The following is a 19089-nucleotide window of genomic DNA, read 5'->3' as shown; positions in this document are numbered from 1 at the left end:
TAAAATGATTGATGTTTTGATGTATTATAACACAAGAAAATAACTGGCGGAAAATTGAAAATTCTTGAATCCTTAAAGTCTTTCAGTTAAGAGTTATAATAAATACATTTTCATATTTAATGACTTATATATTCTAATGACACATTTATTTACCATAATGATTTTGTTATAAATAAAAATAATTTGCAAAAAATTATTTATTGTAGAAGTTACCCAAAAACACATTCATAGGAACGAGATTTATTTTTTTTTGAAGATTCTCATTTTATAAATATCGATAACAAGCATATGCGCAGACTTGTAATAGTGGTTTTGTTGTTTGCAATCTAATTTTTTTTTATTAAATATTGTAATAAATTCTACATAGATTTTACATATTTGATAGTAAGTTTATAGTTGTGTTGAAATGTGTACTATATGAATTGATTAAAAAATAAATAAATAAATTTAATTATATGAATTAAACAAGAAACGCTTGTGAAACTAATAGATTCATCAATTTTTATGTAAATATTACCTCTTTTGATTCATTAAACAAAGGCTAAAATTAATTTGTTGCATTTTTATGAATTTTCATTCTTAAAAACTTAAGCCAAACACATCCTAAAAAAACAAGCCCACAGAAATTAAGGTAACCGCCCATAGAGTGAGATAGTTTTTCATGTTATGCAAGCAAGAAAACCATGTTCAAGCGTACTACAAAAGTTGCGTGTATTTCATAATATATATATATATATATATATATATATATATATATATATAGGTTTCCATATCCTAAACTTATCACCACTTTCAAAATGAGTACTCAAGGAACATATTTTGTCACATTTCAAACATTACTTATTGTATTTGTAGTCAAAATAGATGGTGATCAATCAATTTCACCAACTCGAAGTTCTGAAGTGAGTGAAAATTATACCAACAGTGGTGTGAACAAAGTCGGTGAGGATCAAGAATATCCTGGTTGCACAAATAGGCCATGGATATGTAGTAATGGAGAATCTCCACCAAGATCTGTATGTTGTGGAAACCGTTGCGTGAATATTTCTAAAGATGTTAACAATTGTGGGATATGTGGGTATCGTTGTCCAACCATAGGTAATTGGCGTTGTTGTAATGGTATGTGTAGAAACATATATTTAAGCCCTTTTGATTGTGGAGGTTGTGGAAGGATATGTCCATTATTGGTATGCCTAATGGGTAAATGCCGTTATACAAAGTCATCATCTCCAACATCATTTCTTCCATATAAGTTGTTGGAATAAAGTTAACAAAATATCAACGATCATCAACTTGATGAATATTGTAAAACCCTCAAATAAAAAATCCATTGGAGTAATCAATAATTATAATTATATTTTATAAGTTTATTATTTATTGTTTTTATGTTCTTATGAACGGTGTTAAGTTGTATGCTTGTTTAACAAAATAAATGATTTATAAGTTATAAGTATAAGAGATAGAGTATGTTAATTATATTATATTATTTTGCTTAAGGTTTAATTTCATTTTTGGACCCTGTATTTTAGCACATTTGATAATTTAGTCCCCACTTTTTAAATTACGCAATTTCGATAACCCAACTTTTTTAAATTTTTAAAATTACACTTCTAATCCGACATAACATTGTTAATATGGATACCAAGCACTCCTAATTCTTATTTAATTCGTAAGTTACAATGCAATCCAAGATGAACATTTAGGATCAAATATTGTTAAATTATTATCACACTATGTGCACACAAAAAGTTTTAGGAACATTTACTTAGTTTATTCTTAAATTATCTCTGTAAGTAAGAATAACAAAAAATATATCATTTATATCTTCAAAATAGTGTCATAAAATATATATTATAGATATAAATATACCCCACACACATTTTGGCCGTACATCACATAAGCAGACTTCAAGTTAACAATTAAAATCTTACATGAAATCTAATTATTGTCAGATGTTGTGTTGGAGAAATATGCAAAAACTCGATCAAGAACGAGATGAATATAAAAACGGTTGAAAAATTAAATATCAAATTGTTTGTGTACTCAAGTATCATCATTTCGGATAAAAATGGAGGCAATAAATCCTGTCAATTTACCGTCAACCTTGTTGTATAAGCAAAATGCCAAAAGAGAAAAGCATCAACTTTATAATAACTTTACATTGAACAATTTAGGGTAGTTAGCATCTTTTCGAAAGACATTGCAGCATTCATGTGAATTTCATCCGATGTTGTTAAAGATTCTTGAGGTGCATCACACACACATAAAGTATAGTGTACCACCAACTAAATTGCGCCAGTTCACTACCATATTATGATGATTCATATTCTATTCTATATCAAGCTACTAAACAAACTCACAATGCAATATTCCACCTAGCGTGTGTGTAATTGGTGCTTAATTCAACTTTTAGCACAAGACATACACCTAGTCATTTAGAAAGAAAAAACTCTATTTTATTTTTGTTATTTCAATTTGTATTTTTGTGTGTTAAACATTGGGTATTTAAGTTATGTGGTTATGACAATTGAATTCCAAGGTAAGATAAAATATTGATAAAAAATATTGCGGGTTAGGCTCCAAGAGATCTCAATGATCAGGGTCGGCCTTAGAGTTCAGCGAGCATAATCAAATATACATCATGATCACACGCCAAACTATATCTCATTTTCACGGTAAGAGTTGAACTCACAACCTTAAGCGTGAGAAGACTACTTACACATCCTTGGTTGAAGATAAGTTATACTGTGGTAAAAAAAAAAGTAAATCTAAAATGATTTATGTTTTGATGTATTCAATTAAAAGAAGACGTAACAATATTTTAAGCCTAAAAATATGAGTTATAATAACAATATTTTCATATTCAATTACTTATACATCGTTATTAACCATTTATTTACCATAATTATTTTGTTATAAATAAAAATAACGTGCAAAAACCATACATCAAACCTAAAATATCATTAGATGTTGTGTCGGATAATTACGCAAAAACTTAATAAAAAACAAGATGAATATAAAGATGGTTGCAAAAATATATTTCAAATTGTTTTTGTAATCAGGTATCATCATTTAGATTAAAAATTGATCCGATAAGCCATCTTAATGGACCATCAACCATGTTCTATAAGTTAAATGACAAAAGATAAAAGCCTGAACTTTATAATAACTTCACATTGAATTTTTTAGGGTAGTTAGCATCTTTTAAAAAGACATTGCCACATTCATGTGAACCCCATTCAATGTAATTAAAATTTATGAAGTGTATCACAAACATATAAAGTATAGTGTATGCATCTAAATTACGTTAGTTCAATACCATATTCTGATTATTCATCTTCTCTTCAATATCAAGCAACTAAAAAACACACAACAAACAATATTTCACATAGTGTGTATGTAACGCCCACTTTGATAGTGTCTAGAATAATCAAAAGTGCGTTAAAACTGATATTGGATACATTAATTTTTACAATACAACATTGTCATCAAGGTACAAATCAACCACTACAACGGCCAAAGTTTTATGATACATTGTTCCACTTAGAAGTTAGTCGTACAAGTCTATAAATATACAACCATTTTACAACAAGTGTCATAATTATACATATGCATCAACTATTCTAACACCATGATGAAGTCCTTGCAAGCACCTCACTCCTGAAACTTTTCTTTACCTTTTCCGCGGAGAGCCTGAGAACCTGAACAAATAAGGAGAGGGATGAGACATAATGCCTCAGTGAGTTCTATCTAACCCTAGCTAGTGATAACCTCGGGGAAGGCCTATGGTTACCACGTGTCTACTTTACAACCTGACGGTTGATTATACGTGTGTGGGGATTGGTTTCCTAGACGGCAGTGCATGCTAAATCCGTCATAGGTTCAACTTACTTGTTATAGGCTCAATATCTCTAAATGTGACATCGCGGTTAAGGGGTAATACTAAGTCCGCTAATCCAAGATACTCTCTAAGCATCGAGGCCTTTACATATGCCACATTGCTAAGTCGGACGATTAGGGGAAAACCTACGATCGTCATCGACAAAACTATCTTTAACTGTTCTATTCTGAAGCTTAAACGTATCTAACGTCATATCATAGCCAACAATGATTGAATTAAGAGTTAGCGTTGAACAATAACAATATCTGAATTCATTTTATGGAAAGCCCCGGGGTGGAGTAAACCCGAGCGCAAACCCTATCTGCTCGATGGAAACCTATCTAAGGTAAACCACCGGAACTCCCTAGTGACGTGTGGGTCCCTTACGGCTATTCCCGTTTCACCTAATGGAAACCTCTTGAAACCAACCTAGTGTGATCACAAGAGACACGGCACATATATGTTGTTAAAACATTCTTAGTGAAAAGATATCTAATCGTATCACAATCTATCATTCATAGTCTAAATGATGCTAATCTATTCTCGACACACTATGCCAAGTCTCTATGTTTCTTCCCTTGATAAACTATTACTTTCCCTTTCACATTCAAGTGATTCGTTCACAAGAAATCCTTAATGATTATGTTATGATTGCCATGATTTTTAATTCGAGAATCGTTACGTGTTAGATGCATTACCTAGATGTCGTTTTGGGGTTATAGGGTCGTAAAACGATGAAAGAAATACTTCGGAACGCACCACCGACCCGAGGGAGGGCCAAAAGGCCAAAATTAAGTTGGCCACTCCAGAAGGCTGCGCTATTAGCGCCCCTGGAGCGTGGCTTTTCTGGGGAGCTACGCTATTAGCGTAGAATTTCGCTAATAGCGTAGTTCTTCGGGCCTGTGGTACCAAAATTGCAATTTTTGACCCAAAACGCATCCTAATGCTTCCTGCAATGCACCAAAACATCCAGCAACATACTAAAGCAATAAATAACATATTTCATGGAAAACTTAACAAATATTCATCAAGAATTAGCTTTGAAGTTCATAACACATCTAGCACAAATCATAGCTTACACACCAAGAAAGCTCAAACCAAAGGAAGGTTTTTCTAACTAAGAACTCACCTTGCCCAAGAGAAATAAGATTCAAGTGTTTCTAAGCTTAAACCAAACCCTAGGTAGACAAGAATCAAAGAGAGAGCTTGCTTCTACAATCTTTAGGTGTTTTCCATCAAGAACTTCTTATCCCTTTTCATGATGCTTGCCTCAAGGAATTATCACAAAGAGTGGGTGATTTGTGAGAAGTTTGGGACCGAAATTGTAGAGAGAAGGAAGAGAGAAATATTATTGAAAACCTAGAGAGAGAAAGTTCCAATGAAAATGAATATTTTGGGACCTTTTGCCCTTAAATACTCCTAAAACTCAAATTCCAATTACGCCCCTAAACTCAGACGCGCGCACTCTCCTCGTTAACTGACATTACTCGCAATATAAATGGATGGGGTATTACACTCTACCCCCCCTTAAAAAAATTTCGTCCTCGAAATTTAGAATTTACCTGGAAACAATTGCGGATACTGCTTCAACATTTCCGATTCTAGTTCCCACGTAGCTTCACCACCCGGTGAACCTTTCCATACTACCTTCACTATAGGAATTTCTTTGTTTCTGAGTGTTTTAACATCACGATCTACTATCATGTCTGGTTCCGGTTGAAATGTCAAATCTGATTTCAACTCTATAGAATCCAATTCAACTGGTTGGAAAGGATCCGGTACATACTTCTTTAGTTGGGACACGTGAAACACATCATGTATACCTGACATAGCTGGAGGTAGAGCTAGTTGATAAGCCACTGGTCCGACACACTTGAGTATCAAGAACGGTCCTACGTACCTCGGACACAATTTCTTAATCTTGAAAGTACCCCTCAAGCCCAATTTGGGAGTAACTTTTAAGAATACATGATCACCTTCATTGAACTCTAGAGGTCTTCGTCGATTGTCCGCATAACTCTTTTGACGACTTTGAGCTATCCTCATCTTTTCCTGAATTGATTTAATCTTCAAGGTTGTCTCTTGAATGATTTCTGGTCCAAGAATACTCTTATCTCCTACCTCAGCCCAACATAGAGGAGTTCTACACTTCCTACCATACAAAGCTTCGTAAGGTGCCATCCCAATACTAGAGTGGTAGCTATTGTTGTAGGAAAACTCTATCAAAGGTAAGTGATGACTCCAACTTCCACCATCTTCCAATATGCAAGCACGTAACATATCTTTTAAAGTCTGGATAGTCCTCTCTGTTTGACCATCAGTCTGCGGATGATGAGACGTACTCAGCTTCAAGCGAGCCCCTAAAGCCCTTTGGTAAGCCTTCCAGAATTGTGAGGTAAAAATGGGATCTCTATCTGACACGATACTCACTAGAACACCGTGTAACTTAACTATTTCTGAAATGAACAAGTCTGCATACTGAGATGCTTTGTAGGTAGATTTAACCGGTAAGAAATGAGCCGACTTGGTTAATCTATCCACAATAACCCAAATGGAGTCATGTCCCTTCTGAGTACGAGGTAAACCTCCCACAAAATCCATAGATATCTGCTCCCATTTCCACTGAGGAATCTCTAGCGGTTGTAGCAACCCCGCTGGCCTTTGATGTTCAATCTTAACTTGTTGGCACACCAGGCATCTAGCTACAAAGTCAGCAATATCTAATTTCATTCCAGGCCACCAATAATCTCTCTTTAAATCTCGATACATCTTGGTAGCACCAGGATGAATCGAGAAATTACTCTTGTGTGCTTCTCCTAAAATCATCCTTTTAAGGTCTGCGTCATTCGGTACACAAATTCTTCCTTCGAATAAAATTGCCCCATCCGAAGCTATAGAAAATTCTGGATGACCAATCCTCCTTCGTAAGTCACCATCTGTCTCCTGTGCTTGTACAATTCTTGACCGCAAATCACAAGTGATCTCTAATTTGTGTAACCAAATACCATCAACATCCTCTGTGGCTTCAAGGTTAAGGTCTTGGACCTCCTCGTGCAACTTGCAAACATGCATTTTTACTTCGGCTTGGATCAAGGCTTTACGACTCAATGCATCCGCTACAACATTGGTTTTTCCTGGATGATATTTCAAATCAAAATCGAAGTCCTTTAAGTATTCCATCCAGCGCCTCTGCCTCATATTCAGATCCCTCTGATCAAACAAGTATTTCAAGCTCTTGTGATCGCTAAACAACTCAAATTGTGCTCCATACAAATGATGTCTCCAACTCTTCAAAACAAACACTATGGCCGCCAATTCTAGATCATGGGTGGGATAGTTTTCTTCATGAGTCTTGAGCTGCCTAGATGCATAAGCTATCACATTGTTTTCTTGCATGAGTACTCCTCCAAGTCCTTTAGACGATGCATCACAAAACACAATATATCTCTTCTCCGGGTCTGGAAGAGTCAAGACTGGTGCTTGTGTTAACTTCTTCTTCAGAGTCTTGAAACTCTTCTCACATTCTTCATTCCATTCAAAAGGTACATCTTTCCTTGTGAGTCGGGTTAAGGGTAAAGCAATATGGGAAAAATTCATAATGAAAAGGCGATAATAACCAGCTAGTCCCAAAAAGCTTCGAACTTCTGACACATTCTTTGGTCTAGTCCAATTCTGGATGGCCTCTACCTTCGACTGATCCACTGCTACACCTCCCTGAGAAATAACATGACCCAGAAATCTGACTTCCGTTAGCCAAAACTCACATTTAATGAACTTTGCATACAATTGCTTCTCCCGAAGAATGTCCAGCATTATTCTCAAATGTTGAGCATGTTCCTGCGGGTTCTTGGAATAAACCAAAATGTCATCAATGAAAATAATGACAAACTGATCTAGATATGGCTGAAAAATCCGATTCATATAATCCATGAAAACTGCTGGGGCATTAGTTACACCGAATGGCATGACCAAAAATTCATAGTGCCCGTATCGTGTTCTAAAAGCCGTCTTGGACACATCTGAAGACTTGATACGAATCTGATGATATCCCGATCTAAGATCAATCTTCGAGAATACCGAGGCCCCCTTGAGTTGATCTAACAAGTCATCAATCCTTGGCAAAGGATATTTGTTCTTGATAGTCACCTTATTCAGCTGGCGATAATCAATACACAACCTCATGCTACCATCCTTCTTCTTGACTAACAATACAGGTGCACCCCAAGGCGACACACTAGGCCTGATGAAATGCTTCTGAATGAGCTCTTCTAACTGGGTTTTCAATTCTTTGAGCTCTAGGGGAGACATTCTATAAGGTGCTACTGATACTGGCTCTGCTCCTGGAATCAAATCAATTGAAAACTCAACTTCTCTTTCAGGATGTAAACTTGTGATATCTGCCGAAAAAACATCCAAATATTCACTGACAATTGGAATGTCGCTAGGGCTTAAATCTGTTTCTGGAGTCACAGTGAGCATAACATAAAATCTCTTGTCTTGAGCACAGATAAACTAAGCCATCTGGTATGTGTGCTTAATCAATTCTGACAAGGCTACTCCTTCCACCGTATCACTAGTTGGCATATAGATACTCTTTTCTGCGCACCCTATATACACATGATTTGCTGACAACCAATCCATCCCCAAAATCACATCAAGTTGTTTCATCGGAAGACATACTAAATCTATATAATACGTCTTGCTAGACACAGTGATAGGACAATTCTCACAAACATAATTAGCTACAACTCCTCCATCGGTGGCCGTAGTCACCAACATAGGGGGATTTAGTAATGAAACAGACAATTGAAGAGTTTCCACACATTGAAAAGAAACAAAGGAACGTGAAGCACCACAATCAAACAAAACTCTAATGGGATTCTGACCAAGAAAACACATACCGCCAATCAAGTCTTCATTTTCTCGAGCCTTCTTCCCATCCAATGAGTACACCCTGCCTCTAGTCATTGTAGTGCTTGCTCCTTTGCCTTTGTCTCCTCTATTTGGACAATTTGCCATGTAATGTCCCGTCTGGCCACAAGCATAACAAGAGTTATCACCCAGCTTACATTCCCCCGTATGAGCTTTTCCACATTTCTTACAAGTTGGATAGGATCTGAAAGAACCCGACTGTTTACCCCTCTGAGGAGACCCCTTTGGCTTCAACTTCTCATGATGTCTATCAACAAAGCTACCTCTTCTTCTATCGAAGGTTGTGGTACCTTCTTTAACAGCTTTGTCAAAACCTCTTTCAGCTTCCAAGCTGTTATGCACCATCTCATCAAAGTTTGTCACTCTCTGTTGACTGACCACCGCATACAGCTCGCCCCTCAAAGCATGCTTATAATGATTAACCTTCCACATTTCATTATCCGCATACTCATTGTGAGTTGAGTAATGGGACAACTCCTCGAACTTCTTGGTAAAATCAGTCACGGACATGTTACCCTGTTTCAAATGAAGAAATTCTTGTTCTTTTCTGACCTTGAATGTCAAAGGAAGGTACTTCTCTTTCATCACTTGCTTAAAATTCTCCCAAGTCAACTCTACCCCACTAGCCTCCATCCTACGCCGAGCAGTTTCCCACCAATCCTGGGCTGCACCTCGGAATTGATTAGTTGCAAAGATCACCTTTTCCTCCTCGGTACAGTTGGCCATAAGGAAAATCTTTTCCATGTGCTTAATCCACCTCTTAGCCTCTGGTGGTTCACCGCTACCATCGAACTCTGGAGGATGGTTCCGATTGTACTCTCGGAATGCCGGGTTTCCCACAACTGGAGGTGGAGGATGCTGTTGATGCACTCCCGGACCTTGTTGCATAGCTGCAACCCACTGCTGATGGGATTGAGCATTCTGCTGGATCTGCTGTTGCATCATTTGCATCATCTGCTGATTCTGCTGCATCAACTGTGCCCACATTTGAGCACTAGGATTCTCATTCTCCTCATCATTCTGATTATTCCTTGGCCGGCCTCGTCCTCTTCTCGCTCTGGACATCTTCGCTCTAACTGTCATATTTAAGTCAAAGTGATCAATTTCAACCAAATATAACAATGAGGACAATATCCTAAACTCAAAAGAACGGCTACTTGAATTGTAATTTTAATGACCCAAGGCACGATCTGAAACGACCTGCTCTGATACCAAATTGTAACGCCCACTTTGATAGTGTCTAGAATAATCAAAAGTGCGTTAAAACTGATATTGGATACATTAATTTTTACAATACAACATTGTCATCAAGGTACAAATCAACCACTACAACGGCCAAAGTTTTATGATACATTGTTCCACTTAGAAGTTAGTCGTACAAGTCTATAAATATACAACCATTTTACAACAAGTGTCATAATTATACATATGCATCAACTATTCTAACACCATGATGAAGTCCTTGCAAGCACCTCACTCCTGAAACTTTTCTTTACCTTTTCCGCGGAGAGCCTGAGAACCTGAACAAATAAGGAGAGGGATGAGACATAATGCCTCAGTGAGTTCTATCTAACCCTAGCTAGTGATAACCTCGAGGAAGGCCTATGGTTACCACGTGTCTACTTTACAACCTGACGGTTGATTATACGTGTGTGGGGATTGGTTTCCTAGACGGCAGTGCATGCTAAATCCGTCATAGGTTCAACTTACTTGTTATAGGCTCAATATCTCTAAATGTGACATCGCGGTTAAGGGGTAATACTAAGTCCGCTAATCCAAGATACTCTCTAAGCATCGAGGCCTTTACATATGCCACATTGCTAAGTCAGACGATTAGGGGAAAACCTACGATCGTCATCGACAAAACTATCTTTAATTGTTCTATTCTGAAGCTTAAACGTATCTAACGTCATATCATAGCCAACAATGATTGAATTAAGAGTTAGCGTTGAACAATAACAATATCTGAATTCATTTTATGGAAAGCCCCGGGGTGGAGTAAACCCGAGCGCAAACCCTATCTGCTCGATGGAAACCTATCTAAGGTAAACCACCGGAACTCCCTAGTGACGTGTGGGTCCCTTACGGCTATTCCCGTTTCACCTAATGGAAACCTCTTGAAACCAACCTAGTGTGATCACAAGAGACACAGCACATATATGTTGTTAAAACATTCTTAGTGAAAAGATATCTAATCGTATCACAATCTATCATTCATAGTCTAAATGATGCTAATCTATTCTCGACACACTATGCCAAGTCTCTATGTTTCTTCCCTTGATAAACTATTACTTTCCCTTTCACATTCAAGTGATTCGTTCACAAGAAATCCTTAATGATTATGTTATGATTGCCATGATTTTTAATTCGAGAATCATTACGTGTTAGATGCATTACCTAGATGTCGTTTTGGGGTTATAGGGTCGTAAAACGATGAAAGAAATACTTCGGAACGCACCACCGACCCGAGGGAGGGCCAAAAGGCCAAAATTAAGTTGGCCACTCCAGAAGGCTGCGCTATTAGCGCCCCTGGAGCGTGGCTTTTCTGGGGAGCTACGCTATTAGCGTAGAATTTCGCTAATAGCGTAGTTCTTCGGGCCTGTGGTACCAAAATTGCAATTTTTGACCCAAAACGCATCCTAATGCTTCCTGCAATGCACCAAAACATCCAGCAACATACTAAAGCAATAAATAACATATTTCATGGCAAACTTAACAAATATTCATCAAGAATTAGCTTTGAAGTTCATAACACATCTAGCACAAATCATAGCTTACACACCAAGAAAGCTCAAACCAAAGGAAGGTTTTTCTAACTAAGAACTCACCTTGCCCAAGAGAAATAAGATTCAAGTGTTTCTAAGCTTAAACCAAACCCTAGGTAGACAAGAATCAAAAGAGAGAGCTTGCTTCTACAATCTTTAGGTGTTTTCCATCAAGAACTTCTTATCCCTTTTCATGATGCTTGCCTCAAGGAATTATCACAAAGAGTGGGTGATTTGTGAGAAGTTTGGGACCGAAATTGTAGAGAGAAGGAAGAGAGAAATATTATTGAAAACCTAGAGAGAGAAAGTTCCAATGAAAATGAATATTTTGGGACCTTTTGCCCTTAAATACCCCTAAAACTCAAATTCCAATTACACCCCTAAACTCAGACGCGCGCACTCTCCTCGTTAACTGACGTTACTCGCAATATAAATGGACGGGGTATTACAGTGTATCTAATTGGTGTGTGATTTGACTTTCACCGCAACACATACACCTAATCACTTATAAAACAAAATCTCAATTTTATTTTTTTATTTCAATATATATTTTTGGGTGTTGAAAATTGAGTATTTTGTTTATGTGCTGATAACAATTGGATTCCAAGGTAAAAAAAAAAATTGATATTAAGAATTTGTGAGTTTGGCTCCAAGGGATCTCAAGGATAAGGGTCAGCTTAAGGTTCAGCAAGCATTATAAAATATAATCACTGATCATACATCAAAATGTATCTCATTTTAACGGTAAGAGTTGAATTCACAACCTTAGGGGTGACGAGACTACTTACCAACTTATACAAACATCGTTGGATGAAGATAAGTTTTATTCTGGTTAAAAATGAACTGAATCTAAAATGATTGATGTTTTGATGTATTATAACACAAGAAAATAACTGGCGGAAAATTGAAAATTCTTGAATCCTTAAAGTCTTTCAGTTAAGAGTTATAATAACTACATTTTCATATTTAATGACTTATATATCCTAATGACACATTTATTTACCATAATGATTTTGTTATAAATAAAAATAATTTGCAAAAAATTATTTATTGTAGAAGTTACCCAAAAACACATTCATAGGAACGAGATTTTTTTTTTTTGAAGATTCTCATTTTATAAATATCGATAACAAGCATATGCGCAGACTTGTAATAGTGGTTTTGTTGTTTGCAATCTAATTTTTTTTTATTAAATATTGTAATAAATTCTACATAGATTTTACATATTTGATAGTAAGTTTATAGTTGTGTTGAAATGTGTACTATATGAATTGATTAAAAAATAAATAAATAAATTTAATTATATGAATTAAACAAGAAACGCTTGTGAAACTAATAGATTCATCAATTTTTATGTAAATATTACCTCTTTTGATTCATTAAACAAAGGCTAAAATTAATTTGTTGCATTTTTATGAATTTTCATTCTTAAAAACTTAAGCCAAACACATCCTAAAAAAACAAGCCCACAGAAATTAAGGTAACCGCCCATAGAGTGAGATAAAGTTTTTCATGTTATGCAAGCAAGAAAACCATGTTCAAGCGTACTACAAAAGTTGCGTGTATTTCATAATATATATATATATATATATATATATATATATATATATATATATATATATATATATATACACACACACACACATAGGTTTCCATATCCTAAACTTATCACCACTTTCAAAATGAGTACTCAAGGAACATATTTTGTCACATTTCTAACATTACTTATTGTATTTGTAGTCAAAATAGATGGTGATCAATCAATTTCACCAACTCCAAGTTCTGAAGTGAGTGAAAATTATACCAACAGTGGTGTGAACAAAGTCGGTGAGGATCAAGAATATCCTGGTTGCACAAATAGACCATGGATATGTAGTAATGGAGAATCTCCACCAAGATCTGTATGTTGTGGAAACCGTTGCGTGAATATTTCTAAAGATGTTAACAATTGTGGGATATGTGGGTATCGTTGTCCAACTATAGGTAATTGGCGTTGTTGTAATGGTATGTGTAGAAACATATATTTAAGCCCTTTTGATTGTGGAGGTTGTGGAAGGATATGTCCATTATTGGTATGCCTAATGGGTAAATGCCGTTATACAAAGTCATCATCTCCAACATCATTTCTTCCATATAAGTTGTTGGAATAAAGTTAACAAAATATCAACGATCATCAACTTGATGAATATTGTAAAACCCTCAAATAAAAAATCCATTGGAGTAATCAATAATTATAATTATATTTTATAAGTTTATTATTTATTGTTTTTATGTTCTTATGAACGGTGTTAAGTTGTATGCTTGTTTAACAAAATAAATGATTTATAAGTTATAAGTATAAGAGATAGAGTATGTTAATTATATTATATTATTTTGCTTAAGGTTTAATTTCATATTTGGACCCTGTATTTTAGCACATTTGATAATTTAGTCCCCACTTTTTAAATTACGCAATTTCGATAACCCAACTTTTTTAAATTTTTAAAATTACACTTCTAATCCGACATAACATTGTTAATATGGATACCAAGCACTCCTAATTCTTATTTGATTCGTAAGTTACAATGCAATCCAAGATGAACATTTAGGATCAAATATTGTTAAATTATTATCACACTATGTGCACACAAAAAGTTTTAGGAACATTTAGTTAGTTTATTCTTAAATTATCTCTGTAAGTAAGAATAACAAAAAATATATCATTTATATCTTCAAAATAGTGTCATAAAATATATATTATAGATATAAATATACCCCACACACATTTTGGCCGTACATCACATGAGCAGACTTCAAGTTAACAATTAAAATCTTACATGAAATCTAATTATTGTCAGATGTTGTGTTGGAGAAATATGCAAAAACACGATCAAGAACGAGATGAATATAAAAACGGTTGAAAAATTAAATATCAAATTGTTTGTGTACTCAAGTATCATCATTTCGGATAAAAATGGAGGCAATAAATCGTGTCAATTTACCGTCAACCTTGTTGTATAAGCAAAATGCCAAAAGAGAAAAGCATCAACTTTATAATAACTTTACATTGAACAATTTAGGGTAGTTAGCATCTTTTCGAAAGACATTGCAGCATTCATGTGAATTTCATCCGATGTTGTTAAAGATTCTTGAGGTGCATCACACACACATAAAGTATAGTGTACCACCAACTAAATTGCGCCAGTTCACTACCATATTATGATGATTCATATTCTATTCTATATCAAGCTACTAAACAAACTCACAATGCAATATTCCACCTAGCGTGTGTGTAATTGGTGCTTAATTCAACTTTTAGCACAAGACATACACCTAGTCATTTAGAAAGAAAAAACTCTATTTTATTTTTGTTATTTCAATTTGTATTTTTGTGTGTTAAACATTGGGTATTTAAGTTATGTGGTTATGACAATTGAATTCCAAGGTAAGATAAAATATTGATAAAAAATATTGCGGGTTAGGCTCCAAGAGATCTCAATGATCAGGGTCGGCCTTAGAGTTCAGCGAGCATAATCAAATATACATCATGATCACACGCCAAACTATATCTCATTTTCACGGTAAGAGTTGAACTCACAACCTTAAGCGTGAGAAGACTACTTACACATCCTTGGTTGAAGATAAGTTATACTGTGGTAAAAAAAAAGTAAATCTAAAATGATTTATGTTTTGATGTATTCAATTAAAAGAAGACGTAACAATATTTTAAGCCTAAAAATATGAGTTATAATAACAATATTTTCATATTCAATTACTTATACATCGTTATTAACCATTTATTTACCATAATTATTTTGTTATAAATAAAAATAACGTGCAAAAACCATACATCAAACCTAAAATATCATTAGATGTTGTGTCGGATAATTACGCAAAAACTTAATAAAAAACAAGATGAATATAAAGATGGTTGCAAAAATATATTTCAAATTGTTTGTGTAATCAGGTATCATCATTTAGATTAAAAATTGATCCGATAAGCCATCTTAATGGACCATCAACCATGTTCTATAAGTTAAATGACAAAAGATAAAAGCCTGAACTTTATAATAACTTCACATTGAATTTTTTAGGGTAGTTAGCATCTTTTAAAAAGACATTGCCACATTCATGTGAATCCCATTCAATGTAATTAAAATTTATGAAGTGTATCACAAACATATAAAGTATAGTGTATGAATCTAAATTACGTTAGTTCAATACCATATTCTGATTATTCATCTTCTCTTCAATATCAAGCAACTAAAAAACACACAACAAACAATATTTCACATAGTGTGTATGTAACGCCCACTTTGATAGTGTCTAGAATAATCAAAAGTGCGTTAAAACTGATATTGGATACATTAATTTTTACAATACAACATTGTCATCAAGGTACAAATCAACCACTACAACGGCCAATGTTTTATGATACATTGTTCCACTTAGAAGTTAGTCGTACAAGTCTATAAATATACAACCATTTTACAACAAGTGTCATAATTATACAAATGCATCAACTATTCTAACACCATGATGAAGTCCTTGCAAGCACCTCACTCCTGAAACTTTTCTTTACCTTTTCCGCGGAGAGCCTGAGAACCTGAACAAATAAGGAGAGGGATGAGACATAATGCCTCAGTGAGTTCTATCTAACCCTAGCTAGTGATAACCTCGGGGAAGGCCTATGGTTACCACGTGTCTACTTTACAACCTGACGGTTGATTATACGTGTGTGGGGATTGGTTTCCTAGACGGCAGTGCATGCTAAATCCGTCATAGGTTCAACTTACTTGTTATAGGCTCAATATCTCTAAATGTGACATCGCGGTTAAGGGGTAATACTAAGTCCGCTAATCCAAGATACTCTCTAAGCATCGAGGCCTTTACATATGCCACATTGCTAAGTCGGACGATTAGGGGAAAACCTACGATCGTCATCGACAAAACTATCTTTAACTGTTCTATTCTGAAGCTTAAACAAATCTAACGTCATATCATAGCCAACAATGATTGAATTAAGAGTTAGCGTTGAACAATAACAATATCTGAATTCATTTTATGGAAAGCCCCGGGGTGGAGTAAACCCGAGCGCAAACCCTATCTGCTCGATGGAAACCTATCTAAGGTAAACCACCGGAACTCCCTAGTGACGTGTGGGTCCCTTACGGCTATTCCCGTTTCACCTAATGGAAACCTCTTGAAACCAACCTAGTGTGATCACAAGAGACACGACACATATATGTTGTTAAAACATTCTCAGTGAAAAGATATCTAATCGTATCACAATCTATCATTCATAGTCTAAATGATGCTAATCTATTCTCGACACACTATGCCAAGTCTCTATGTTTCTTCCCTTGATAAACTATTACTTTCCCTTTCACATTCAAGTGATTCGTTCACAAGAAATCCTTAATGATTATGTTATGATTGCCATGATTTTTAATTCGAGAATCGTTACGTGTTAGATGCATTACCTAGATGTCGTTTTGGGGTTATAGGGTCGTAAAACGATGAAAGAAATACTTCGGAACGCACCACCGACCCGAGGGAGGGCCAAAAGGCCAAAATTAAGTTGGCCACTCCAGAAGGCTGCGCTATTAGCGCCCCTGGAGCGTGGCTTTTCTGGGGAGCTACGCTATTAGCGTAGAATTTCGCTAATAGCGTAGTTCTTCGGGCCTGTGGTACCAAAATTGCAATTTTTGACCCAAAACGCATCCTAATGCTTCCTGCAATGCACCAAAACATCCAGCAACATACTAAAGCAATAAATAACATATTTCATGGCAAACTTAACAAATATTCATCAAGAATTAGCTTTGAAGTTCATAACACATCTAGCACAAATCATAGTTTACACACCAAGAAAGCTCAAACCAAAGGAAGGTTTTTCTAACTAAGAACTCACCTTGCCCAAGAGAAATAAGATTCAAGTGTTTCTAAGCTTAAACCAAACCCTAGGTAGACAAGAATCAAAAGAGAGAGCTTGCTTCTACAATCTTTAGGTGTTTTCCATCAAGAACTTCTTATCCCTTTTCATGATGCTTGCCTCAAGGAATTATCACAAAGAGTGGGTGATTTGTGAGAAGTTTGGGACCGAAATTGTAGAGAGAAGGAAGAGAGAAATATTATTGAAAACCTAGAGAGAGAAAGTTCCAATGAAAATGAATATTTTGGGACCTTTTGCCCTTAAATACCCCTAAAACTCAAATTCCAATTACGCCCCTAAACTCAGACGCGCGCACTCTCCTCGTTAACTGACGTTACTCGCAATATAAATGGACGGGGTATTACACTCTACCCCCCTTAAAAAAATTTCGTCCTCGAAATTTAGAATTTACCTGGAAACAATTGCGGATACTGCTTCAACATTTCCGATTCTAGTTCCCACGTAGCTTCACCACCCGGTGAACCTTTCCATACTACCTTCACTATAGGAATTTCTTTGTTTCTGAGTGTTTTAACATCACGATCTACTATCATGTCTGGTTCCGGTTGAAATGTCAAATCTGATTTCAACTCTATAGAATCCAATTCAACTGGTTGGAAAGGATCCGGTTCATACTTCTTTAGTTGGGACACGTGAAACACATCATGTATACCTGACATAGCTGGAGGTAGAGCTAGTTGATAAGCCACTGGTCCGACACGCTTGAGTATCAAGAACGGTCCTACGTACCTCGGACACAATTTCTTAATCTTGAAAGTACCCCTCAAGCCCAATTTGGGAGTAACTTTTAAGAATACATGATCACCTTCATTGAACTCTAGAGGTCTTCGTCGATTGTCCGCATAACTCTTTTGACGACTTTGAGCTATCCTCATCTTTTCCTGAATTGACTTAATCTTCAAGGTTGTCTCTTGAATGATTTCTGGTCCAAGAATACTCTTATCTCCTACCTCAGCCCAACATAGAGGAGTTCTACACTTCCTACCATACAAAGCTTCGTAAGGTGCCATCCCAATACTAGAGTGGTAGCTATTGTTGTAGGAAAACTCTATCAAAGGTAAGTGATGACTCCAACTTCCACCATCTTCCAATATGCAAGCACGTAACATATCTTCTAAAGTCTGGATAGTCCTCTCTGTTTGACCATCAGTCTGCGGATGATGAGACGTACTCAGCTTCAAGCGAGCCCCTAAAGCCCTTTGGTAAGCCTTCCAGAATTGTGAGGTAAAAATGGGATCTCTATCTGACACGATACTCACTGGAACACCGTGTAACTTAACTATTTCTGAAATGAACAAATCTGCATACTGAGATGCTTTGTAGGTAGATTTAACCGGTAAGAAATGAGCCGACTTGGTTAATCTATCCACAATTACCCAAATGGAGTCATGTCCCTTCTGAGTACGAGGTAAACCTCCCACAAAATCCATAGATATCTGCTCCCATTTCCACTGAGGAATCTCTAGCGGTTGTAGCAACCCCGCTGGCCTTTGATGTTCAATCTTAACTTGTTGGCACACCAGGCATCTAGCTACAAAGTCAGCAATATCTAATTTCATTCCAGGCCACCAATAATC

General features: G+C 35.9%; 1 protein-coding gene across 1 annotated transcript; it reads right to left on the bottom strand.

Annotated features, from left to right (window-relative positions):
• Nucleotides 1-8392: 8392 nt before the first annotated feature.
• On the bottom strand, nucleotides 8393-10607 carry LOC146898901 (uncharacterized). Its single transcript, XM_085736652.1, has 3 exons — nucleotides 10523-10607; nucleotides 10309-10332; nucleotides 8393-9888 (listed from the first exon to the last, which is right to left on the bottom strand). Exons 1-3 carry the CDS (start codon nucleotides 10605-10607, stop codon nucleotides 8393-8395), a joined length of 1605 nt encoding a protein of 534 aa, XP_085592778.1.
• Nucleotides 10608-19089: the final 8482 nt, after the last annotated feature.

The sequence above is a fragment of the Medicago sativa genome, chromosome 8, assembly GCF_051527215.1.
Source record: "Medicago sativa cultivar Bolivia chromosome 8, Bolivia_mono, whole genome shotgun sequence".
Taxonomy (NCBI): domain Eukaryota; kingdom Viridiplantae; phylum Streptophyta; class Magnoliopsida; order Fabales; family Fabaceae; genus Medicago; species Medicago sativa.
This window is presented reverse-complemented; position numbering and strand designations above follow the sequence as displayed.